General features: G+C 42.0%; 1 protein-coding gene across 4 annotated transcripts in view; it reads right to left on the bottom strand.

Annotated features, from left to right (window-relative positions):
• BMP2K (BMP2 inducible kinase) overlaps nucleotides 1-27123 on the bottom strand; it is a 49116-nt gene that overhangs the window by 15252 nt on the left and 6741 nt on the right. For 3 of the 4 annotated variants that reach the window (XR_009274656.1, XM_058803558.1, XM_058803557.1), the window contains exons 2-14: nucleotides 15394-15512; nucleotides 14951-15056; nucleotides 13155-13297; nucleotides 12609-12730; nucleotides 11531-11612; nucleotides 10791-10923; nucleotides 8535-8638; nucleotides 7031-7110; nucleotides 6074-6234; nucleotides 4621-4781; nucleotides 3941-4036; nucleotides 3095-3276; nucleotides 2148-2305 (exon numbers count right to left, since the gene is read on the bottom strand). Coding sequence is in view for 3 of the 4 variants with exons in the window: in XM_058803558.1 (XP_058659541.1) it covers nucleotides 2148-2305; nucleotides 3095-3276; nucleotides 3941-4036; nucleotides 4621-4781; nucleotides 6074-6234; nucleotides 7031-7110; nucleotides 8535-8638; nucleotides 10791-10923; nucleotides 11531-11612; nucleotides 12609-12730; nucleotides 13155-13297; nucleotides 14951-15056; nucleotides 15394-15512 (1647 nt within the window). In the remaining variant the exon portion in view is untranslated. Of the gene's footprint in view, nucleotides 1-2147; nucleotides 2306-3094; nucleotides 3277-3940; nucleotides 4037-4620; nucleotides 4782-6073; nucleotides 6235-7030; nucleotides 7111-8534; nucleotides 8639-10790; nucleotides 10924-11530; nucleotides 11613-12608; nucleotides 12731-13154; nucleotides 13333-14950; nucleotides 15057-15393; nucleotides 15513-27123 lie in introns of those variants that run through there. The other variant, XM_058803559.1, reaches the window with a different exon arrangement.

Here is a 27123-nt window from a genome sequence, read left to right on the forward strand (position 1 = left end):
AAAAAGCATCAGCTCAACAATACAAACTAGGCTTCTGAGAAAAGAAAGAAAGGATTCATGTTTTGAACACTAGTGAGCACCACCAACTTACACACCACTGTATGTGAGTTATAAACTACAGGACAGCAGCTGGCTTTAGTAAAAGAAAAACAGAACCACTGATCAACTCTGCATCCACAATTCTCTTTTCTCTGGATGGCAAAGAAGATACTTAGTACTCAACAGCCTTTTCCCCACATATAAGATAACCTACACCTAAAGAGAACTCAGCCTTCAACCTTAATGCATATCTAAGGAACTTCCACCAAGTCTCACATGATTTGAAACAATTTTATAGGTACAAGACTTAATTTTACAATAAATCTCCTGATCTCCCATTATTCCAGCCAAGTCTGAGAAAGCACCAGTAGACAACATGGAGCATAATTATTCCTGCTTTGACTGCAGCAAAGGCATTAACACTGCCACATATGCTCACATGATCTTTGGCACAACACCCTCAGTAACAAATAGCCAGGTTAAAAGGTCTCTGAAGGCTGTGACATGTGTACCTGCATGCACAGCCAGACACAAACCAGCAGTGCTCCCCCTCCCGAGGGACACCAAGCCCCATGAGCTCAGAGCAGCTGTAAGGTAGCCCATCCCTACAGACAAGGCTGCCATCTAGTGTGCTGCTGGCAAGGGAGCAACTCGGGGTCATTTCTGCACTTTCTCTATGTGAGTAACTAAAATCCCTAATGCTGGTTACTACTGAGCAGAGCTGTGCTGTTGGGTTTGATTTGCTTTTCAGATACAGCATATCAGGTAAGTTATCACATCCAGCTCTCTTTTGCACTGAATTAACTTGAAGAACTGAGCCCAAAATGTACCTTTGTTATCATCTCCTTTGGTCCTTGCATTTGTTCAAAACTTGTGGCTTAACCAAATCAATCTCATCCAACTTGTAAAAGCAGCGCCAGCAGTCCTGAATTCAGAATACAGATGCCAAAAGTGGGTGGCCTTGTGCTTCGGTACAAACTGACCTGCTCCAGATTCACAAGTGCAAAAAACTAAGGGCCGCACATGGAAGGAGCTTGCTTACAGATATTCTATTCTACTACTGAATCCAATCCTTAACTAGGACTTGGAAGGAATGCTAAGTTTCAGCTAGTACATAAGCCATTTTTCCCAGCTACCAGAGAGACATTTGACTGTAAAATGTGTGCAGGCTACATTTCCAACCCAAAAACAGGAATCTGATTCAATCCACACAGGATACAAAGGAAAACTAAAATCAGAGCCTCACAAACAAACCCACCCAGTCACTTTCCTAAAGGATTAACAGGTAAAGTGCAAAGTGCACATCCAATAGGAAAAAACACTTAACTGAAGGCAAAGGTATTTTTTCCAGTTACTCAAAAATCAACTTTACTGTACTTTTAATTGCAAGAAACTTGCTGATAGACAGCCAAGCATATACAATCTGTTTTTTAACATTGTCACATCTTCCAAGTCCCACTAATAAATCTAATCTCAACAAAGCCAGTTATAGGAAGAGCAACTAACAAGCATGTGTTCAGCGATTAAGAACAGAAGGTAATTCCAAGTAAAAACCATGGAGATAACTGACTTCACGAGGAAAAAGTTTATTCAACTATTGCCATATCAGTACAATAAACCAGCCCTTACATGTAGCCACTCAAAAAGGACAGTACAAAACATTAACATAATGTAATAGATCAATTTTCTTTCAGGCATTTTCAAAGGACATATCAGACCCACACAATCTTCTTCTCTGGTGTGCAAGAAAAAAGCTGGAAAGGAATAAAGCAAGCAGCCAAAATTCTCTTCCCATCTGACAACATACCTCTGCTGTTGAGAGCCTCTTGGCAATGCAGGTGACACAAGCAGTGTAGAAGAGCTAAGATACTACCATTTTTGCAGTAATTGAGCCAGTAACTACCAGTTTCAGACGGTGAGCTCCTATTGGACGTGTTTTCAAAAAGGAAAAGGAAAGGAAGACAGGCCCAACTGTGCCCTCAAATGCTCAGAAAGAATGTTCTGTACACAGCCTGCACGGTCCTTGGACAGGCAGGTGTTGGAACTGCTGAGCAACCACAGAGCCCTCATTTACTGGGAAGCAAAGTAAGCCTTCAAGCGTCCCTTACTTGATCTGAGCAGGTCAAACTCTCTGTCCAGCAGCTCCTCCTCTGTCAACTTGGAAAAATTGTCCTCTCCAAATGGGTTCCACCCTGACATATCAGGTGGGTTACTGATGTTCTGCTTGGGGTAACTGGCAATTGCTTCAGCATCAGAAATGCCTGACCTGTAGAGTCAGTTCAAGGAAACAAATAGAGAAACACAGGATTGGTTATCAGGGTCAAAATCTGAGACATGCTTCACAATGCCAAGTCCTACACACAAGCAATTAAGAGCTCATCCCAAAAAAAGCTGAAGGCTGATTTAAAAGAAGCCTAATAGGAACCTAGACAAATATATAACCTGGTTTCTAACATCAGTGAAACTGGACAGATCTTTAGGTTCTTTTAAGTCAAAGGAAGGGGATTTTTTATTACATACACCACCGTGCACAAGAATTAATGCAAAAGTCATCCTTTATTACCATTTATTATGCAAAGACAGGTCTGAGGGCCACCCCTCAGGGACTGTATCTCTTCTGAGGTGTACTTGGTGTTACATATTCAGGTCACACCTCTGAGCACAGGAGTTGGCAGCCCTAGCACATCAAGGCCAACTACAAAGCTGCTCTCAACAGGGTGTTCAAAACTCATTTCAGAAGCACATAACCTCATTCAACATAGACCACTGACCACCCCAAGTGAAGTGATTAGCACTGAGTTCCTGGATTAAATTTGTGAACAAGAAATACTGGAAGAAATAGTTTTAAAAATTATACCAGGCTCATCTGTTGACAATCTGTCTCACTTTGCTCCCAAAATATCCTTTACCACTGAACACCCACTGTCCAACTGCTCTAAGTAATCTCTTACTACCAAAGCAAGTAACTTCTAAGAAAAGGATTTGGCAGTGTTCACCACAACTAGAAATGTAAGCCAGGAGTAACCCCCAGGCTCAGCTGAGCCACAATTCTCACCTGTTTGTAGGGTAGGGAGGATCTGCCACTGTTCCACCATGCACTGGGAGCGACCTGGGGTAGGAGATTAAGGCTGGTGCAAAGTCTTGTGGAGAAGTGATATACTCAGGGGACTGCACCTGCTGTGCCTGCTGCTGAGCAAGCATCTGTTGCTGCAGGAGAGCCTGCTGGTACTGCTGCACCTGAGGAGATCAGGACTGTGTTACCAGAAAATGCATGGGCTGGCTGAAACTCTTCTGCCAACTATCAGTGCTGCTCTTACAGCCACCTCCACCCTCCAGAACACATGGGCACAGAAACACTGCTCCAACAGCTCAGGGAGACAGCTTCTCTTCTCCAGCCTATTACCACTTATATTTCTGTCATTATTGCAACCCAAATATATGCCACTGCAGCACTGCTAATTGTGGGTTCATCATACTCTCTTCTTAAATCTTAATACAAGATTTCAGGACAATTTCTCCTGATCTTTACAAAACAAGCTATGGCAGTTAGCTCTCCTGCTTTTCAAGTAACAATTGCATGTCACCATCTTCAGTCACTCTGTTGTGTAACATGTATTTGCTGCTGTGGCTGGTACTGGAAACATTAACCAAATACATTTCAAATTAGCACAGACAGACCTTATGAAATTTGGGATAGATCCCATTCTATTAATAATACACAAGTGCAACTCCAGACAAGCTGGTTTGGATTAACTTCCCACCAACTAATTATTATTTTAGATGCCAAACTGCATGCTATTAATCAGGTCCACAGCTCAGTGCAACTTCTCTTACTGCATCTACACAAGAGTAGATTTACAAGCACAGGCCATATTTTAAGACTGTACTATCTGTTACTTACCATGGCAGGATATTGTGACTGGACAGGCTGCTGCTGGTACACAGATTGCAGCAACAGCTGCTGCTGGACCATCTGCTGGTGCACTGCTTGGTGATACTGGAAAGACAAAAACTAGCTTTAGAAAGTAATGATGTCCCCTCAGAAAAAAGCTGGTATTCTAATTAATGCTTCTTCTGACTATCACATCTATGACTCCACAGCATTTTCTAATTAAGATATCTCATAATCAAGAGCCAGTTCACAATTCAGTCACTGCACTTCAACCACTCTGTTTGGAAGCTTTTTCCTTCCTCCACTCCCCAGCCAATTCTTCACAACATATTCAGCACTGGTGCATGTACAGCCACACAACTGATGCATCTACTGCAAGCACAACATCACCTATAATCACTCCTAACATGTATCCAGAGCTCCTTTACACATGGGTAAAGCTTTGAAATCACACAGCAGTGATGCAAAGAAAGATGGAATTCAGGATCAAACTGCAAGAACACAGCACAAGGCAAGCAACTTCCTAGGACAGACACTACAGGGCCAATGAAAGAACAAAGCAAAAGCAAAAAGGAACTGAAGTTGTTTTAGCTGGAAAAGTACAGGCAGCACCAGCAGAACTGTTGAATGATCCCAAGGGTTATGAACACATACAATGAGTCTCCAACACCTAACAGATCTGACTGTACCTGCTGGATATAAGCATCCTGCATGGCGGGCTGGTGCTGCAAGTGGTGCAGCTGCTGCAGTCTCCAGTCTCCCTGCTGCAGCTGCTGGAGGACCCTGTGCTGCTGGGGGGTGGTCCCTTGGGACTGTGAGATGTCTTGTCCATTCCCTGGTCGAGTGGTTCCTGTGACAGACAACACTAATGACATCCAGACACCCCAGCTTCAGCCAGAGCTGTCCCTGGCTGTTTTTCACCTCAAGCTGACACTCTTTCAACTTCTCTTCCCAGTCTGACAAGCAGGACACCCGGTAAATACCAAGTTGACTTCTTTACAAGTAATTCCAAGCCTGCAAATGAACCACGTCTACATGCAAGATGCTGGGAGCTTCCCCCTGGTCTCATGAGAGCAAGCTGGGTTCCAGACTTTTGCTTTACCAGCATTTAATTTACACACTGCAGGATCTCAAACCCTTATCTCAAAGCATGCAGCTTTGTATGCATTCAACACAGGCATACTTTGATTTTTTTTTCCCCCTAAGGAAACTATTAGCTCATCCATCAAATTCCCTTAAACAGAGCACTTGATGAATTTTGCCACTCAATTGCTTCTGCACCTTTTAAGAGGCAGGCAGTACCATAAATTTTTCTCTATCACAATGTGTTTTACATTCTGAAGTGCCCAGGAATGATCTGTTCCTTGTCATAACAGAAAAAGCTTTTCAAGCTGGATGTTACATGGATCCCACCTAGCAAAAAGTACTTATACCTGGGACAAAACATTCTCGGAGGCCTTTTGAGACTTTTCCAAAACCATCCCTGAAACTACTCTTTCCTCTTCTGCAGCAGACACATAACAGCATAAAACGCAATTAGAAAGTGTCCTAGGTATAAAGGTCAACTATTTCAGTAAGTATTTATCACAGCCATAACTCCTTCTGAATGAGAAAACACAAGGATTTTTCAAAAACCCATTTCACTCAAATGAGTCTCCCCTAACTCCTCCTGCACCCACAGTGTCACATGGAATCAATCCGTCAGTCATGAGAGAAGTGACATGTTTCCAGCCTTCAAACAGCACCAATAGGTTGGTGATATCTCATGACTTCTTGAGGCACAGGAGAATCTTGTTGCTGCTACAAAAAAACCCAGTTTGATTCAGAAGGGCTCTGTACTTTTTTCAAATTATTCACAAGTCAAAACAAGTGTGAACTTCTGTCTGCAGTGGGCAAGTTCATTGAAAAACCAGTGTTAAGCACAAAGAAAAAACACTTGCACTTCTCAGTCTGAATTTAGTTTTTGCAGCACCTCAAGTTTACAGCTCATACAGTCAGAATCTTTCTGAAGATTCAGTTTTTGGGATGCAAAAAAATAAGACCGATAAAACTGAGTTGTAAATGTTATCTCTGGCAGAGCAAGAAGAGGAAGAAAGGCACAATTGCTTCCTTATTTTGGTCCATCCTCAGACTTGAAGTTACCTTTTTGCCCACGATTAGCAAATTCCCCAGGAACTTGTACTTTGACAGGAGTTGCTGAGCTCTGGATCGCCAGCACACTGGAAGGGGCAGTGCTCGAGTTGGCCTTTGGTCTTTGTCGTGGTGCAATTGAGGTTTCTGTTGGTCCAACAGCATCTGTTATTCTGAAGGGACAATTTTCCCATGTAAGATACTTGATGAAAACACAAATATTTCTACTTCAAATTTGACACAGTACATCTCTTAACAGCTGAGTTATGTCTCAATAATGTGCTACTCTACTTCAGCACTGCGTGTAAGTACCTTAAAATTCATTCCATAAAACTCCAGTCCTGTGCTTGAGTCCACAACACTACCATTAGAAACAGGACTACTGTTCATACGTACAAGAAATAAGAGAAAGGAAAGCATTATGTGTTAGGTCAAATTATTTCTACTGCTGCGAATTTCTTCAGGTTTTGTTCCTCTTTTTTTGCAAACGAAGCTGATAATTATAATTGAATGTAGAAATATCGAGTCACACGTGCTGGCAGATTCAAATCCAAATAACTTCCACTGACAAGGAAAGGAAAGGTAAAGGATTTACCCAGCATCAGACTTATATGCATACGCACTAGATCATAGCAGAAAACAAGCACGGAGAGGAATTCCCATGGTTTGGGGTTTGTTGTTATTAACAAGGACAAAAAAAGTGAATATTTTTCCATAAAAATTTCTATTTCTCAAAAACAAAACCCATTTACCTTCAAAACATCAGTTCCCCTCCATGGATTCTCAATATAATTAAAAAAGCAAAGGTGTGGAATCCAAACAGACTTGAAGCACTTCGAAACACAAGTTTATCTAATGACTTCTACTGAGGTAATACTTCATTTCTTCACAAGTGTATGAAAACAGATTTTAAACAAACATGTAGCTTAACAACATTAAGAGAAAGAAAAGTCACATCCCCCTGCTCACCTTGCTTTTATTTGGCTTTTTCTAGCAGCTGCCTCACTAGCTGTCATGGGTTCAGGAAGACTTGAGGGGACAGGAGAATTCTTGGGAAAAACAAATTTGAATAAATTAAAAAACCAAAATCCTGAAAGAAAAAAATTTGATACATATTCAAGAGGAATATTTGGATTCAAAACCTCCACATGCCAAGGCTTCATGCAGAACTCAGAGCTGTACCTGAAAAGGGTTTACCTTATCAGTATCTCTACATCATCTCAGTGTGTGGCAGAAGTAAAGCAGGACCTGACTGGTCTGACTCTTTTGTCAGCTGCTTCACTTCAGGTACACTGCCAGCTACCAACAATAAAGTGCAACATGGTCTCCAAGTACTTTGTGTGACTACACAGAGACTCACTTCAGCCTCATGCTCTAAAGCAAAGACCAATCTTTGGAGGAAACTGTTTTTAGCACACGCTGCTCCTCCACCACAACACAAATTCCAGAAAACCATACAGCACCAAAGCTTCAATGGGCTTTTACCTTACCCCCACCTGAAAAATTCCTGAATTAATCCCACACCACCTAGACTGTTTTATGAGAAATATGACAGCTTGGGGCAAAGGATGACACCAATCCTCTCTCATGACAAATGCACATAAATACAAATCTAAATCTGGTCACAAATAGAGACAGTTAATTATCAAGTATTTCAAGACTTCCTGGTTTATTTTAATCTGTGTTGCCAAAAGGCAAAACTCAAATTGACTGAGGACATCCTTCTACAATGATAAAGGAAAAAAGGAATTCAAAGAGATCTCAGAAAATTCACTGGTCTGCCTCTGAAGACAGATTGCTACAACCAATATTTCTTGTAAACTCAATTATGAGATGGATTTTTCCTGATGCTTGCCTTGAGAGCCACTTTATAATATTCAACATTAGCTAAAGTCCCCAAATTCCACTGTAGTACAGACAGTTATATCTGTGAAGCAAGTCATCTTTGAGACCAAGCTCAGACCCCCACAGAAAGCAAGGCTAAGAAGGCAGGCTGACTCAAGTACTGCTCTGCTTGCTTTCCAGCTCCCTGGAGTCCTTCCAATGGACTACCACAATTGCTAAGGACGCCTAAGCAAAGGGTTTATCCAAGAGCAAAAACACATGCTCTTGACACTCCACTTACAGCATTCAGCCTTCTACTGTCAACAAGGTAATATCTCTCTATTTCATACTGATTGTGTTAAGAGATTACTAATGGCTAAAATCCTAAGCCAGGTATTGGAATGGTATCAATACAGCCCACAGAGCTACACCCTCACAATTAAGAACATTTTATTTATAGAGATTAATTTATATTTTATTTACTCATACTGCATGCACACAACAGGAGCTTGACGTGTTCTCTGCTCTGTGTTACACTGAGGAACCAGGCATGTGACAGAACTGATGTGATCTCTCAGCTCCTCTCACTGACTTCTCAATATTACCTACATAACACACTGAAAATACAAGCAAAGTCAAGAGTACTTACATTTATATTAGACACTGGACACTCCTTTTTGGCAATTTTAAAGGCAAAGTAAGATACTTGAAAAATATCAGGTCTCTTCTCTTGATCAGGTTCAAGCATATATCCTGCAAAAATTGATAAGACCTATCACTGGCTAGATCACAAAAAGCCTGTTGAGACACAAAAAACTGTTGCGACAGCTACCAGCAAGGAAAAAATCCAGCATTTGCACCAAATCAGCTTACCACCAAGAGTCATTTGCAGTGTTATTAAAACAAGTTCCCCACACCCAAGATACTTTTTGTCCAGTCAAATAGTTTATAGGGTCAAAAAAATTGCAGAACATGCATGCTGCTCGATAAGCTGATGCAGCTGTGCAAAAGGAAACTTAACTGAAGTAGGAATTAGTAACTGCAGAGAGAAACAGCACAAAACCAACTCACTGCACTAACATTTTCCAGGATTAACACAAAATTCAATGTAGCTAAAACAAGATTGACACATCTTACTACATCAGGCTTTTCTCTGTAGGTTTCATTGACTATGAACAATTCTGCATATAAAAAAAATACTGTTTCATGAATAAAAGGACCTTTCCCTGACAAGACAAAATTCCTTATGTTCCCTCTTAAACACTTGCTTCCCAAATTAAAAGGTTTGTTGCTTTCCCAAGAAATCAAATATAACACAGTATATATAATCCAGCAATCTTGCCTAGATAACCAGAAAACATAAACAGTGAAATACACTTTCTAAAAAACTTAGGCCTCTAAAAATATATTCTGCTATGAAGCAAATGAACACTATGAAAATTCAACTTCTCACTTTTGATGAGCAAAGAGAAGCACACTTGCACAGTAGAACAGCCAACCTACCATGTCATTTTACAAAACTCCTCCATAGGTTGAAAAATAGTATCAGACAGATCCTAGAATTTTATACAAAGTTATTATTTCTGTCCTGTATAGTTCACTGCAAATTTAATTTTTAAGAGATTTTACAAAATAACAGATTCCAGCACTCAGCTGCAGCACCATGACATGGAATCAGAACACTCACTGAAGTGACTCCTGCCACTGGATTCTGAAATGTTTAACTCATGGGGTGGGGCATGAGGAGCTTCTTCCTCCCCAGTCACTGCCTTGTAAAAGCTCAGATGAAGCCACAGTCCCTGAAATACCTTTTATGACCAAGTGCAGCTTTTTATGACTTCCACTCCACATGGAAAGAAGGGAAGCTTACATAAGGACATTCTGCCTCACCCAGATACATTCCATGTCAGTACCGCTCATCTTGGCACAGTCATTCATTGAATTAAAAAAATTGCATTCATACCTAGGAGAAAGGATTAAAACCCGTACTTCTCTTAAAAAAAAGTAACACAGCGACAGAGAAAGCTACTTAAGTCCTTTGAAAACTCATCTCATTTTGTCAGTACTGGCAGAAGGCAAGTGCTTACTGTCATTACTGCTGTTTCTCAATTATGAATGTGTACTCAAAAAAGTGGTTTGGATTTGGTATTGCTTATTACATAAAAGCATAACCTGTGTGGTCAACGCATCCATAGCTTAGGGTTATAAGAGCTCCTATTCAAACCTTTTGAATTTTTCATATGCTGTCCATCTCTTTCAAGGGAGCCTACTCTAAGCTGAAAACAAGGACAATACTGATGATTACTGTAAATGTTCGTTCCCACATCCGTGTCTGGGTAACGGATGAATCACAAGCCTCAGAACTGCTTCATGTCCAAAATTTTCCTTAACACACTTAGTGCTTCCAAACTGTTGCGAGAGCTCAAATCTGACACTTGGGGTTGCACAAAACTTCCCAGATTTTTGTTCTAGTATAAACCATGCAACTACTATTAAAATTGTCCCCAGTGCAATTAATCTCAGCACACTGATGTTGCTATGCTAAAGCAGCACTTCAAATTTATCTAAGCACAACTGCACAACTTGGACAGAAAAGTCTGACATTCCACAGAAAACACACACTTAAGGATAAATAATATTAATAAACAGAGCTAAACAATAAAGAGAAGCAGTCTTGGCATTCCCCCTATTCCTCTGGGATTTATCAACACCTAAAGAGAAAAAAAATCATCCCTGAGTCCCAGAGAAACCAAAGGGTTCCCTTGAGCTTCAAGGGCTCTTGGGGAGTTGAGAGGCACAGCTGGAGGTGGCAGGGTTTGACAGCAGAGGTGCTGAGCAGCAGCTCAGAGCTGTGCTTTGCTGGCTTGGTGAGCTGGAGGGGCGGCTGCAGTGCCTGTGTACTTACTGATCAAGCAGTGCACACTGTGCGAGTACCGTGAGCCATCTGGGATAGTGAAGCTCCCGTCGCAAATGGCCACCTGACTTTCTCCAAAGGGAAGGGAAAAGAAGCACAGCTTATACAGCAAGCAGCCCAGTGCCTGTAAAAGAAACACAAGCCCTATCAGGGGATGAGAACAAGCCCTTGCTACCACAAGGCAGCACTAACAATGCTGCCCCTGGCCACAGAGATGTTCACATGCTGTGTGGGAGCTGCACTTTGGAAGACAGCTGATGGGTTGAAGCTGCTCTAACAACACTTGCTCTTGCTCTGATTCCTGCAGCACACCCAGTACAAACCAGAGCACACCAAGTGCTGCATTCTCAGCATCATATCATGACTCTTTGCACTAAATTTCCTATCTTATTCCTTGTCTGCTCATCAACTACTAAAAATACCTTTCTTGATCATGCTGGCAACAGGTTTCAATAAGAATTCACTGGGGGCTATCAAGGAGAAACCAGAGCCAACATATGAGAAGATGTTCTAAATCACATCCCCCTTCCTTTAAGTTAAAAAAAAAACAAAAAACATGGGATTCATTTTATTTACAAAAATCTAAGTAGCCAAGACACTTCAACTGTTCTGTGTTCTATAGCTGCCCAATGTGTTTCATTTTCCAGTAATTAGTTTTTCAGTCAATACTGGTTTTAATTCCCCCTTCCTTTACCAGTCCCATAGATCATACTATCCAATTTTTTGCTTACCCAGATATCTGCCTTGGTAGTAATGGGTTTTCCTCCATATAGATTGATCATCTCAGGAGCTCTGTATGATAGTGTAGTGTACCTAGAAACATAAAATAGAGAGGACATAGCTAAAAATCTAGCATCACAGGCAAGAGGGTGTTTTCCTGATCCACCATGCACACACCAAGCACAAAGTTTCAAACATGTGCCTGGAATTGTCTTACATGATGCACATCATTAGCGCATTGCAGCATCACAAATAATATCTGGAGCAGCAGTATGAACTATCATACACAAAAATAAACATTAGGTCAGGTTAAGTTGGCTTTTAGCGTTATCGCCCCAAAGCAGACTTTTGCCAGAGTGCCTGTGCATACACAGCCAGTCACCTGAGGGGAACAAATGCTGAGTCCTACAAGGGCCCTCCCTATCCCACACTGAAAAACGCAGAATGCAGGCTTCAGAACAGTAACACCCCAAAACAACTCAGCTGGTAGCTCAAATACCTCGAAGATGGAAAAAGCCTCTAATCACTTCATGACTTGAAAACAAGCAGTCTGTATTTACCCCTCTGACACAGTTAGGCCAGAAGGGCAAAATCAAAATAATACATGTTTTCACAAGTGTGTCTAAGAAAAGTTGAAATATTTTTCTGATCAGTCTCAGGAGAATGGACACAGACCATACTCTGCAAATGAGACTCAGCATAAATGCACTGCAGGGCTTCTTTACATCAGTTATTGGTATCTTAGCAAGTATTTGCTTAGTAGTACTAAAAAAGCACAAATGAAAAATATCCAACTCCTAAAATGGCCAGGAGCCAGACCTATATTTATGAACAATTTACTTTCACAACAGCATGCTTTTTGCTAACAACTTTATTTTTAAGAATCACAGTTTTGAAAAACAATCTGTCAATAAACAGAGGAAATATTATCAAATACTTGCAGTCTTTTATTGTATTTATGCCAAAATGAATTCAAGATCAGCTATTAATTTCAATTCATTAGTGATACATGCACACCACATTATAATATATGGAGTTTCCTGGCAGCACAGTCATTGCTTATGACAGATCACCTGAAAGTGAACGTACTTTTTTATTTCTTCTTCAACCATATTAACACCATCTTTTTGAGGGTTCAGGTACTTGTTAGTGGCACTGCCAAAGTCACAGAGAACGTAGTTCCCATTATCATTTAACAACAGATTCTCCACCTTCAAAGAAAACCAACACACAACAGGTAGGTTAACATAAAAGCATGAACTTCCAGGTTAAGCGTTACTACATGTTCTCACACACAAACTGGAAGTAAATGCTGCTATGAAGTAAATGAACACTATGAAAATTCAACTTCTCACTTTTGATGAGCAAAGAGAAGCACACTTGCACAAATGCTCAATAGAACAGCCAACCTACCACGTCATTTTACAAAAATCCTCCATAGTTTGAAAAATAGTATCAACTGCTAAACTTTGTTTTGGCAATAGGTGATGTCCTATAGTTAATGTCTGTTTATAGCTTCACCAACAGCAAGCTCCCAACTAGAAACTGGTCTTACAGAAAGCTCTCCCATATCCTCAACCCTCTTCAAGCAGATCCCTGATTTTAGCCTGGATTTCCTTACAGTGAAGGTCATACCTTGAGATCCCGGTGAACTATAGGTGTTTTGCACTGATGCAACCGGGCAACAGCTTCACAGGTGTCACAAAATATCCTCATTACTTCTGGCTCCGTGAAGCCTGTCTGCAGACGCTGGTTCATCTGGTTCACAACTTGCCCAGCTAAAAGACCAGGAGAAATATCTTTCAAGCAATTCCTATCAGGTACAGAAGTAGAGTTATATGCATTAAGTCCACAAATATGATGCAAGAAAGTTTTCCTCAGTTACTGTATTTGAACAAAATAAACCTTGTTTCCCAACCATACACTCTTGTATTACCCTAAAGAGAAAAATTATTGGCACAAATGAAAACAATCCAGTCCCTGAGGCTGAAATGTGTTTGACACCAACAGTGGCAAACACAAAAAAAGAACGCATCACACCAATATGTCACCTAAAAACTATCTCTTGCATTAGGATCCATAACCCAAATGCCAAGTGAGTTCATGAATTCATTCTCTGAACACCCTGTCTTTCTGGGAGAAAAAGGAGGAAGAAAGGGGAAGCAGGGAAGGAGGGAAACAAAGCCCTGAACTCATCCTCCAAGGAAGAAGACCTCCCTTTCCCTTTTCATAGGTTTCTTTTAAGACTGGCAATCAATACTTCCCTGTTCCTTGCAGTAATTGTACCAGACACCACTAAGCTCTTCCTACCACAATGCTCGCTGCACACAGGGATGAAGAAGGATTCTTGCAGAGACAGCAGGCCCTTGGTGGGCATTCTGTCAAACAAGGATGCTTACAGCACGGGAAGCCTACCACTGTCAAGTTGTCTGACAGCTGACATCCACAGGGTTATTTACCAGGGCCATTAGGGAAACAGTACTACAAACAGTGAGTCAGAACTGAGCTCCCAGAATGGTACAGAAGTTCATCCATACAAGCAGGGTAAAGGGCCAAAAATGTGGCCATTAGTTTTCAAGTTCTCTTTAATCCATTCCCCAAAATCTACATTAATCTACATGGTCTTTGGCTCCTTATGGTACAGATTGCACAAACTGTAAGGCTCACTGCTTATACTGCAAATATAACCCACATACACCTCAGCTCAAAGTACTGGTCAAGCAGTACAGACCATGGGAGGCTTCTTTCCAGGAGTATTTACTTTGTGCTGCAGCACTTGGGGCAGAGTATCACCAATTACTTGGGTTAACCACCATCTCATACTAGGAGGTCTGCACTCAGTCTCCCTAGATTTTAGACAAACTTCACAAGTTAAACTCATTGGCAAGTTTATATACCCTACATATGTGAACTGAGAGGAACAGCCAGTCTCTGACTTAGGTATTGTTTCAAACAAAGTTACATTGTCAAGCAGGAACACACGGCTGACATCTTTTTGGACAGCACTATCAACCTGAACTTTACTACACCTATTTGTAGGAAATCACCTGTCAGGTGAAGCTTCTTCAATGTTGTCATCTAGAACAAAAATAGCAGAGGGAGCAAAGTGGTGAAAATTTGCTAATCTTTCCTACTGAGTTACATTCCAGACACCCGTTGCTTAGCAACACCAGCAGAACAGCACAACTGCACTTCATACATAGAGAATTAATTTCCCTGTTTGTAACCATATCTAATTACAAAGCTTTGCGAAACTTTTACATTTTGGCCAGTGCCTAGGCAGCAATGCCAGCAGAAAAGTAAAACTAACTACTTGGATTCCAGCTGAGACACATACATGTTAACCCCCTACATCAAGGGAACAGTTTTAATCAAAATCACAGGTGATAGTACAAACCTTATCCTCAGTATACCTAGGTGATGACCCTTACCTCGACAGTACTCCATGAGGATGAGCACCTCCCACACGTTATCACTTAGTGAGTTTACAGCACAATCCAAATAACTCACTATGTTCTTGTGCCCAGATAACTCTTTCTGAAAGAGAAAATGGATATTACACTTCAGTACTGAGAAAACAAAGAGCAATTTTCAGTTGCCACTACAGCACTGGAAGAAAATCCTTTTACTTGGGAACCAGACATACTGACCAAACGGAATATACACATTCACGTGAGGTATCAAATGCATACTCAAATAATTGAGAAATTAATCATGCAGCAACCCTAAAGCCAGCATTAGTTTCTGTAAGTACTGGTGGAAAATCAGGAGCAAGCACCAAAAGCAAAAGGTGCCTAGAAACACTGGAGAGGCATTTGCTGAGTGTACACTAGAAACTGACACTTTCTCCAGTTCCAAGCAATGGCTGTCTTACCATGATGGTGATTTCCCTCTTGCAGATGTTGAGGTCTGGCACATTATTCACACACATCCTCTTCAGTGCGCAGCGCGTCCCACTGGGCGTGCGCACCAGGAACACCGTGGAGAAGCCACCTGGAGAACACAAGTGACAAAAGCAGCTGCTTGAGCTTCTTGTACACATCTACCCAACATCACTATATCCTAAGGATGAGCAACAAAGACTATATCGGTCATTGAGTGACTAGTAACAAACACTTTCCAAGTTAAATATTTGTTACCTCAACCCATTTCTTTTAAATCAAATACTCATGACAAAAGCAAAACCATTGAAGCCTCACTACTGTCTTACAACATTACATGAAAGCATTAGAAAAGCACTTTCACATTCAAATGAATTCATAAAGCACAGAACCACGATGTTTTGAGACATCAACCCTGCAGTACTTAATCATTCAAAAACCTGAATCGAGTCAAGGTACATTAATTCCCTAAATCCACATTCTAATACATAAAAATATTTAGCAAAAATCTTGAGAGACACTGAAGAAGTGATGTGACTTTTTAGGCTAGCCTCAACAGCCTCCCTGGAGTCCCAGACAGCACAAGCAGCCAGCCCTAGAGAAGCATTTTTATTTATCACACTCAATGTGTGCACTGGAATTAAGCATTTTCTTAAAACCACTCCCACTGGAAACATTCTTATCCAACAAGAGCATGAACTGGGCCCCACAGAGTCGAGCCCGTTCCCAGAAGGGTTTTTTGAGGTTTTTTTTCGCTCTTCACTGGTAGAGAATAATCACAGAGGCAGGAAATACACAAGTGAAACAACCTACACAGGAAGTACTTCCCAGTGCTCAGGACACCAAAGTGAAACCCAGCAGGCTGTTTTAGCTGCCTCCTGTTAGTCCTGCCTGCTGCTCAAGGAGGCACACTGGCATCACCTCAAGGCTCACACACACAGCTTTCCCACACTTAGAGGAGACCCACCTCACAGCAGAGCCCATGTCAAGCTCTGCTTTCCTGAAGTGCTGTCTGATCCAAAGCCAAGCAGCACCACAGGAACTCTGTACTAGGGCAGGAGCTTGGGAACACCACCAGGACACAAATAACTAAATTAAAACAAGTAACTACTCCAATAATCAGGCAGCCACTTGAAATGCACACATTTCATGGTACCCAGTAGCATCTGCAAGTCATGTTGCTTAAGTACAGTGCACCTCATTTGATGCAAGTCTCATGCTCTTGAGCAAACAAGCACATAACCACTGCCACTCAAGAAGCTAAGTTATATCAATTCCTCTTGAAGATTAAGTATTTATTCTTTAACCTAATTCTCATTTAGCCAAATGAGATGGTAGGCTGTCAAAGCAGAATTACCACAAGTTTAATTCAACAACCTCATCCTAGTTCACACAGGGCCTTCCTAAAAAATTCACAGGACACCCACTCTTAACAGTTCAAGTTCTCAACACTCAACTCCAGCTGGCACTGAAATGATCCTAGAGGGCTCCAGCCTGGAGCTCTGCCAGAGTGATGTGCAAGACCTTCATTAGCAGAAGAATTTTTGTACTATCCTCACAATAAAACTACCTGGTTTTTAAGCACCAATATCTGACCAAAAATATAAAGCAGTAATCAGGTAAAGCAAAAGACTCATGATTAGAAGGTAATAATCACTTCTTGACTTTTTAAGCCAGTTTTACAGCCTTGAAATTCTCTCTGCCTATCAGGAGGACAAAAAAGAACTCCGTATTTTCAAGCCTCCCTGACAAGTGTTCCGATGTAGCCGAAGCAGACAGGCCCAGGTAGAAACCATCAGTGGAAAGCAGCAGAACCCTAAAGGCCGAGCCTAAGGCTGCTCTTGCCATCAGGTGGCGATATCAGCCAGCAGTTGAACCCGAGGGACTGAAAAAGCAGACCTGGTCCTGGTTTGGCAAGAAGCAGATCCCTGACCTTGAATGGTCTGCCATCAGTGAATAGCGCCGCTATAAAAACCCTTTCCTGCAAGAGTCAAGGGGTACAACCCTGGGCAAGGCTGGGTGACCTGTCCTGCCCCAGCTCACAGGTTTCCTCACTGCTCCCCTTCCTGTTCTCTCTCCCCTCCCACCGGGGCGGGCTCAACACAACAAGGAGCTTCATCTCTTTCAGTCGGATTTCCTCCAAAGTCACTCGAAGTTTAAATCCTCCCAAGGACAGCCACATTGCACTTTTCCCTGGAATGCCTCATAAGAAGCCTTTCTAAAGAATGTATAGTTACATAAGCCAATAGACACTTAGCACAATTAAACTCTTTAAAAAGCTCACACATCTTTCTTACCTTTCTTTACTTGAACTATCTTTGTGTCACCTTAACGATGCACTTTTGGGATCACCTTATCAGCTAGCCAGCAATGATTGGTGCTTTTTTCTGGGCTAGTTATTTTGTTTGTTTGTTTTTAATGAAATTCTACATCAGCCACATGTGTTTGGTTTTTTTTCTATGTATATTTAAGGTCAACCTTGAGTAATTTCACAGGCCTCAACATGCCATTTACACTTTATCATGTTACATTCCTGAAACTCGAACCAGGAAACAGTGGAGCTGTCAGAATTCTAAGCACCCTATTTGCTTATTCAGGTAGAACAAAATAAGGCTGAAAAATCTTCCAGCGACTTTACCATCTTTCAGACTGTTACACATTATGTGTATATATAGACAACACCTTTTTTTACATCATACAGATTTTTTTGAAACACACAAAAGCATCAAATGTTGTTTCTCCAAGTAGTGAAACCCTTGACTATGTATTCAAATCTCAGACAAACAGTACAGAAATTCTGGCACAGAGGGATTTTACCTCTACAGTAACAAACAGCAGCCACTAACCACATCTGTAAAAGTTGAAGCAGGAATGGCAGCTATACACTGTAAATGGTTCCTTACAAATCCATTAAAACTTGGATGTTTTGGAGAGGTGACTGAGTTTTTAACATCCATCTCTATTCAGACAAGCAAATCCTCAAAAATAAAAGTTTTGATAAAGCTAATGAGTATACAAAAGTATATTTTCAGTTACACATGTTTTTTCTGTACATTTCAAAACCTGAAATTAAAGAAGCAATAGATGTGTACACCAACAGATCCTAATTGTTTTCATGTGCCTATGCAATGCAGACAGGTATTTAGGAACTTCCTCAACAACTCAGTATGATCTTGGGTTCAGGAGGACAGTTTTTGAGGACACGAAGCCTTGGAGGTGTGAGCCCTAAGAGGGGTTCCAAGGCCAACCTGACTGCCTCTATCACAGCACAGTTGTACACTGGCTTTACATTCTCTGTGGAAAGCTGTTCTTAATAAAGTTGAGTGTAAAGCTGTTGCTAACAAAGCCCAACAACAACCAAAAGGATAGGTTATTTCTAATTTGAAACCCACTGCCAAGACAGGCCCTCGGCCTCACACGACCTTGGTCAAGGAGACAGCCTTGTGTGCCTCTCCACAAAGCCAGAGAAACAGGTTCGAGTGCAATTATCTCCCTGTGACCCATCTACCCACACATACCCTCTTCTTCCCCAATTTTGGAAGAAGAAGCTACCCATCTACATGCTAATTTCCTTTAAAATACCAGGTCTGTCTCTTTGGCATTCCAGATACTCCTCCCTCCAATGATTATTTCAGTACATTTATCTGTGTCCTGAATAAATTTCTTCACTCAACACTTCCACTAACTTACTGGGACAATCACTTGATGCCTGGGCCACTTGTGCATGTTTGCTCCCTGTTAGTTGCAGAGACACATTTTCAAGATCAGGCTGACCTGCAGCCTGAGCCAACTCACTCCAGAAGTGACACCTCCCAGGACTGCATAGCCTTCCAAGTACTGGAGCTGCAAGCCCAACAGACTGGAAAGAACCATTTTATGGACTAGGAATCTACTCAAAATACAGAACAAGACCAGTTCAAGGACAAATGCCTTGAAACAGGCTCCCAGCAATACAAACTAATAAAACCTTTACTGCAAGTCTGCAATGACAGAGAACAGTATGACTTTATTAAATGTTTTAAGCATCTTTCTTCCACAAGAGAAAAATACCCCACAAAACCAAAACAAAAAAACCCATGAAGACTCCCACCAAAAATAAAGCAAAAAACCAAATCTTAAAAAACCACCAAACCAAACAAAAAAACCCCAAGCATCCTCCCTTCCCCTCCAACTCTAACCTCTATAGCTTCTGTGGTACTCCAACACAAAAGAAATCAGTGTCCAAAAATCAAAGGACATTACAAAGTCTAAAAAGAACTAGTTTTTCTCCACAAAAAAAAAGCACAACCTCAAGAAAAACAGCTCTTCATATCCCATCCCCTTTTGTATGGAAGACTCAAAAAAAGCCCTTTTTCAACCTACATCAAACAATATAACCATGTGCTATTCTACCAGGAATTTGGAGTCTGCTCCTTTCTGCCAGAGTTGCAGACAAACCCATGCCAAGAGCTGTTCCCTGCAGCTCAGTTTTGATTCCCACCTTCAAGGTGTGTGAAACACACATCAGCACTGAGGCTCTCAAGTGTCCTTCCACGACTGCTCTGGAGCCACAGAGCCCCCTCTTCCATGCTGCTGCTCCATTTCCCTGGTGCTGCCACAACATCCATAACTCTGTATGTCCACTGGACCCTACTGGGGTAGGTTCACTTGCATCAATTCCCAGAACCTCTCTCCTCCCCACAAGGATGGCAGTCCTTCCCTCCAGAGGCGCTGCCTGCTGTCAGTCAGCACAGATGGTGCACTGCAGGCGCTTGCAGGAGTGGCAGACTAAAAGCAGACACAAAAACCACCTGAGTTTTGCATAGAAAATATTAATTCTTGAAGCTGTGCAGCTTTCCATCTGTTTTTGACGGCGAAACCTTTAAAAACGCACAGAGCTCCAACATCCGAATTTCTCATCAGATTCCAAACAACATGTGATTGTTGAGGGAGTAACCTTTAACAGAAACTTAAAATGCCTTTTTCAAGCCTTATGAGAAAGTTCTGATGAAACATTTAGGTTTTGTCACAAGTTCCACCAGAGAAGGAGGCAACAGTTCTGTCTGCCCATTGCTGAAGCACCTCTGCATGAGAGGATGAGGCTGAAAGCAGCTCAATAAAGACAGCGTTAACAAACACTAATCATAGACACACATCCACCTTTCCCTACATGTACATCTGTAAATTTCGTGAGCATGAACATGGGCATGAGTATTCTCAGTGAAGCTTACCCCACGAGCCTCAGCCTTGAACACAAGGCTCTGAGACACAGCTCCACCCTGAAGATTTGACAGATGTTGCTCCCAAGCTCAAGAGCTCAGCATTTGCCAAACCAAGAACAGAAATAGCTCCCTACTTCTAAAATACTCCATTTCTACACACACATTTCAGAGTTCAGTATTTCTCCACTTTATTTTAAGCATGCAGACAATGCATTCCAAGGGCCATACCACTGCTCCCTTTCCCACTGCCCACACAAATTCCCACCATGTAACAAGCTGACTATCAGGGCCAGTTTAGACAAGTAGCACTGTTTTTCACAAATCTGCATCCGCTCCTCCAGCAGCACTGGGAAAACAGCAGCTGTGAATCACATCCCAGCAGGACAACACCGTGCAGCCACAGCAGGCAGGTCTGCCACGCACACCTCTGCTAATGACACTGCTACCCCGCCCCAGGCTTGCACGTCTGGATTCCACTTCTCCCAGCATCAGCTGGAGGCCAACCTCACAAAAAAGCTCTGACAGAAGCACCAGCGACTGCCTGGGGGATCCAAGACACTTAAGTGACTGAGCAAGACGGGAAAGCTGAATTAAGGTCTGCTACAGACTTTTGTGAAAAGTTTCTGTATTTATTAGCACCCATGCCCCAGGGCCAACCCTGAGATGCTTAAGATTCAGCACAGCAAACAGCAAAAGGAACAGAGCTCTGTGCCCTGCAGTACAGCCCATCACCACCCCACCTGCTTCTCCACATCCAGGTGACTTGCTAGCATGTCTGACTACTGCTTCCATGGCATCCCCTGCTGGACAGCCTCAGCTACTTGGCTGCTAGAGAAACAAAAACCATCCATTTCCTAAAGCAGATAAATTCCCTAACACACCTGCAATAACCTAAGTTTAAGGAAGATGAAAGTAGATGGACTGCAAAGCTCACTTAATGCACACTTTTAAAAAATAAACAAAACCAAAAAATCCATGCATTTGCTACACCCTGCAAGGAATGCATCTTATGCACTCAAGACAAAATATTTTATTTCTTAGAGTAAAGCTGATGCCTTCTCATACCTGGCTGGAAAAAGACCAAAAACTTCCCCATATTTCCATCTTCAATCAAGCTGCTTGAGATTTAGTCACAACCACTGCACTACTTTGATGTATTACACCCTCACCACCTTCTGTTCACTGGGAAAAAACCAAACAACTAATGCATTTAACTCTGCAACTGTGTTTAACAGAAGTCTGTATTTAAGTCAAGTAATACTTCCTGTCTATAAGGAAAAGACCAAGGAAGGTTGCCAGCAGATCACCAACAGTTCAATTTATTTACTATGAAAATTACTGTTAACATCTACTTACTTACCTGTGCTCGTCATGAGAAAGCTTTTCAACTCACCCAAGACCTTGATAAGACACCTACAATGAGCATCCACTAGCACAGTTTACAAAAAAAAAAATCACAAAATCTGAAAAATTTGAACAGCAGTTTTATCTTTTGCATGTCTTCCCCATCTCCTGTCTTTGCTCACTGAACTCAGCTCCAGCTGTAGTTTAGTCTGACCTGAAAACAGAGTGAGCTGAAAAACCACAAGGACATGATCCGTGCATACAGGCTCGACAGAATTCACCATTCTACAATGGTGAGGTTACGAGCATGAACTCATTTTGTTTCCTAGATGAATTTCAAATGTCATTCGCTAATTTTTTTTATAAAGCTTGATTTTACGTCCAGTAAAATCAAAAAATCAAATATAGTTACAAGTTACTTAAATCAGCAGGTAGATAATCCATAGCCAATATGCAAATACAATATGCATGACTTTTTGGGAACTGAACTTAATTGCCATACCATATAGTTACCAACCAGTAACTTAAAGTTTGTTAAGAAAACAAACACCTTATCTCTACCAAACACTAACTTGCTCTCTAGCTGGCCTTTCATTTTCCTTGCCATCACTGCTGGGATTGTGATTTCCATGCGGAGGGCTAGGAACGCCCAGCCAAGCAGGGCTCCCCAAGCCTAAGAGCGCACTGAATGCCCCCGAGCCGCGGCACGGGAACAAAGGCCGGCACACAGAGCCCGGCTCCGGCCCAGCGCCTGGTTCGCGGCGCCCTGGAGCAGTGCCACCTCTGGCTGCCACACAAAGACAAGAGCCACCAGGCCACGCAGACACAAACCAAGCCGTTTGTAACGCCTGCGGCACTTCAGGCTGAGGCAGATGTCACTGCAAGAGTCTCTGCTTTCCTCCTTTTTCAAGGCATCTCACACATACAAATGAGCAAGATGAAGCCCATCTCTTCCCCGCTAGCAAGAGCCTACAGTCTCACTCACCCTCACATCAGAGCATAATTCACTGACCATTTCTTCCAGGAGCATGACTAGAATTAGAGCTAAAACACCCAATATGGATAATTAAGAAGGATTTTCATTATCTTACCTCACAAGTCTTTAGCTGTTTGCAAATACTGGTGCATGTTTAAACTCCAGCATACCAAAGGTGGATGCTGAGATACAGACTTAGCCAGTCTAAGATCAACAGGGGACCAGTAACCTGTAACAACAGCACAATATCTGAGATCTGACCTGCTTACAACAATGAACAGAATTATAAGCCATTTCAGGCAATAATACTTGCTTAGCACCTGCATGGGGACAGGCAGTTCTTGAACGTCTACCTGGTACATGCTGAATATATTTGAACACTCCAAATTGCATATAAAGCATCTCTCAAGACCTTGCAGCACTTCTGTGCTTGGGATTTCAAACTTCACACTGTAATATTTGACAATTTAAAAAAAACAACACACTTAAATTTCATAACAGTCTAAGCAGCTTGATAATTTTAAATAAACAAGCTAGGCTGCAATGGCAACAGGATTACAAATAGCAGAATCAAGATGATCAAAATCATTTCATATCTCTCATACAACTCCCATGTTTCAAGAAGCCAGTCAACAGTGGTAACTCAGAATAGCACAGATATTTATTAAATGGACTAATCTGGAAATTCATAGGTTTGGGGAAACACAGCCATACAATTTGATGTCAGTTTAACAAAACAGCAAATCATGAGAAAAGCACAAAATGTTTAATGGAGAAATCAAATATTTGAAGAAAAGCACAAAGCTGGAAGGATAATACTGTAAAGTCACACCAAGATGGATGGAACTCTAAGACTACAAGACTAGACCAAATAAAATGCAGCAAACTACTTCTTTTGAGTTGCCAAAACAACATAAATTTGCTTTTCTATCTTCAGATTGCCTAAGACAACTCTGGATAGTTCTTTCTGGGATCAAATCCTCCTCCTGTTGCCTATACAAGTTCTCACAATGTAAAAGCCAAGTGACAATTCACCTAAACTCATGGCAAGTTAAAGGTCTCAACTCCATAGATGCAGACTGTGCTACTGATCTCTACCGAGACACAACAGCAAGGCCCAAAGAAAACCATTATTTCATTTGCTTTTCTCCAAATAATTAATTTTACTGCACATCACACAAACCAGACCTGCCCCCCATGTCTAATGCTGACACACTAAATTTCATTCACTCTTCCTGTTCTAGTCACATCAACACAGATTGTATTCAGGTCAGGTTCTTATACAGACCCATCAGCAGAGTAGAATTTAGTGCCTTACATTCTTTAATGATCTATTTGCTCTGCACCACTCTCATCGTTATATGCAAGTTAATCATCCAGAACAAGAAAAAACTTGTTCAGCAACAATTTCTCTGAATAAAAGCACATTCAGTTTTTCAACCTGCAGGAATTGCAAAAGAACATAAGAAAATGTCATATTAATCACTCACTTCCAAAGCTATTTTTTGTTTCATAAGAAGCTGCAACAATTACTCATTACAACTGCTAAGACAAGATGCACAGATAGCAATCACAACCAGAGTAACAAATTTTTTTAAATGAGTCAGTTCAACAGAACTGAAACAAACCAGGAACTGGACCATCCCTATGTTTGGGCACATGATTGGTAGAGACTTGCCTATTGAAGTTTCTAGGCACCACAGGAACAAATCCACCCATTTAAATAACATGCAAGTTTGGAAGGAAGCCAAACATACCCATGACTCTGAATAAAATCTCCTCAAGCCTGTAACATCAGAATTCCTATCTTAGTTTTGCATGTGGCAATTAAGGCACAGCATGTTACAGAAGGGATGAGGAAGAAGCCATCACAGAGCCAGGACGTTCCAAACTCTACCTCTATCTCTTGTACAGACTCATATGACTCGGGGCAAACCCCTTCATCTTTGTTTCTCCATCTCTGGAGTAATGGCTCTCCAAGAGCCATGTGATGCTCTTTGCAGCAATTCCAGCTTTGATAGCTCTTGAAGACCAAGATAAAGACTGCTCAGAGACGTTCACCTGCACCTGAGTCTCTATAATCAGTTGTTCAGTACTTTCCCCACTAGCCTCACAAGCAAAGCAGACCTAATGATCAGCAAGACTAAGGGAAGACTCCTCTACCTTTACAGGGAGACCAGTCCCAAGTGTGCCAATTTTCAGTTCCACTAGACAAGAGTGCTTTAACACGTGATGCTCAAGGACAAAGCAGCATGTTTTCTGCTATCAAACCAAAATAAACATTCCTTATTTCATTACGACAGTCACCTAGGATCAAAGCTGGGGGTTTTTTTATTTCCAGTTGGCAACCTTCATTTGTCTACTTTCTTCCACCCTGCCTCTGTTCAGAGACCCAGTTTCACAGATGAACCCACCCATACCCAAGACAATCCCACTGGAAACAGAAAAATGTAACCAACCCAGACAAGCGTGAGCAAGGAACACGCAAATGTAGAGGGGAAGGGAAAGGTTCCTACCTCCTTAACCAGGAGACAAACACTGAAGGAGACTGAAATCCATTCCCAAGACAACCAGGGAAGCAGGAGCAGAGCAATTCATGCTCCTTTCTCATCAGCAGCTAGACAGTGATGCAGAGAAACACAGACTCCTCTTGGAGGAGAGCAGGGGTTTCAGGATCGCCACACGCCCCCATCCACCAGAGGAGAACACGCAGGACAAGCCATCTCTGCCTCAGCACAACAACCGAGCAGCGATGACGTGACCTGCACCAGGGCACTGCTGCTTGGCACCACTGGGACCTGCCACCACCCTCACACTGTCAGCTCCAGGCATCACCAACAGGCAAATATCCCAAACACATCAGGAAGCAGCTGCTCATCCAGCACATGAACAGATTTTAAACTAAGTCCACAAACACAAATGAGGAAAAGCTTGCATTCCCTAACAGATGCTTGTAAATATAACGGTTTCTTAGGAAAAGGACGGCATCTGATGCAATCAAGTTACAATCAGGCCAGTGACTGACCCTGCCTGTGCTCTGGGTTAGTCCCCAAGGCACCACCCAACTCTCACACTGCCCTTTGGCAGGCACAGAGCATTCATAGTGTCAGTTAACACAGCTCAGCTTACAAACACCAATTCCTTCAACTGCGGCAGCCAGCTTAGCTAGAACATCACAGAGGCAAAAAATAGCTACAGCAAGCAAAATATAGCACAAGGTTAAGGAATTAGGAGAAGGAAGACAAACAAAACACTGTAAACCAAACCAAAGCTGCCAGAGACAAGCAGCACGACCCAACTGAGCACCTCCAACACCTCCCCTCTGAACCAGAGGCGGCATCCAAAGAGCATATGTGCACATTTACAGAGCCAACCAACTGCCACAGCTGGAAGGGCAGCTGAGCTCACTCGGTTAACAAGCTTATGCAACACGACATGCTCATTCTTTTTTCCCTACTGCCAAAGCCAAGTGTGCCAGTGACTGTGCTGCTCCCTGGACACTGAGCCCATCCCTGGTATTAACTTCTGTTCTCCATGCACAGAACCACTTCAGGAACCCTTCCCTGTGGGTAACATAAGGGTTACTGACTGACAGCTCTGCTACCACACTGACAACAGCCCAGAGAAACACATACTCTCTTCCAACAATTACTGGGTCCTAGCTAACCTAGGTCTGAAAAGGAGTTCTACTGCTTTTATCCAACCATTTTTCTTTTCCACGCTGACACACCAGACACAGATTTAATTTCTAAAAAAGTCTGTTAAAACAGTAAAACACACCCCAAAAAAATTTAAGATCCTGCATAGCCTTTTTAAAAGCTATGCCATGTCCTTCTCAGACACAGCTAACACAGCCTCCATTCTCCCATGCTGCCTTATCCTGTGAGGGTGTCCAAGAGCTTTCTCCAGCAGCACATCTGCACACATACCCTCTCCTTAGGAATACTGTAACATTAACATTCTTTATCAAAATGCATCTGCAAGGAAGAAGGCAAGTAGATGGCACACGCATTGTCACATCTGTTTTCCCTCAAAATTTGGCACAGGAAAGTGATATTAACAGTGATATTAACATGACACTGCTACAAACCAAATTCCTTCTCCTGTAACCATCTGACTCTCAGCCACTAGCCTGAAAACTTAGCTTGGAATTACTACTTCCTCTTCACTTAACTACTGCAGGCCACACAAAAATTAAAGGG

Source organism: Ammospiza caudacuta, chromosome 4 (genome assembly GCF_027887145.1).
Source record: "Ammospiza caudacuta isolate bAmmCau1 chromosome 4, bAmmCau1.pri, whole genome shotgun sequence".
NCBI lineage: Eukaryota > Metazoa > Chordata > Aves > Passeriformes > Passerellidae > Ammospiza > Ammospiza caudacuta.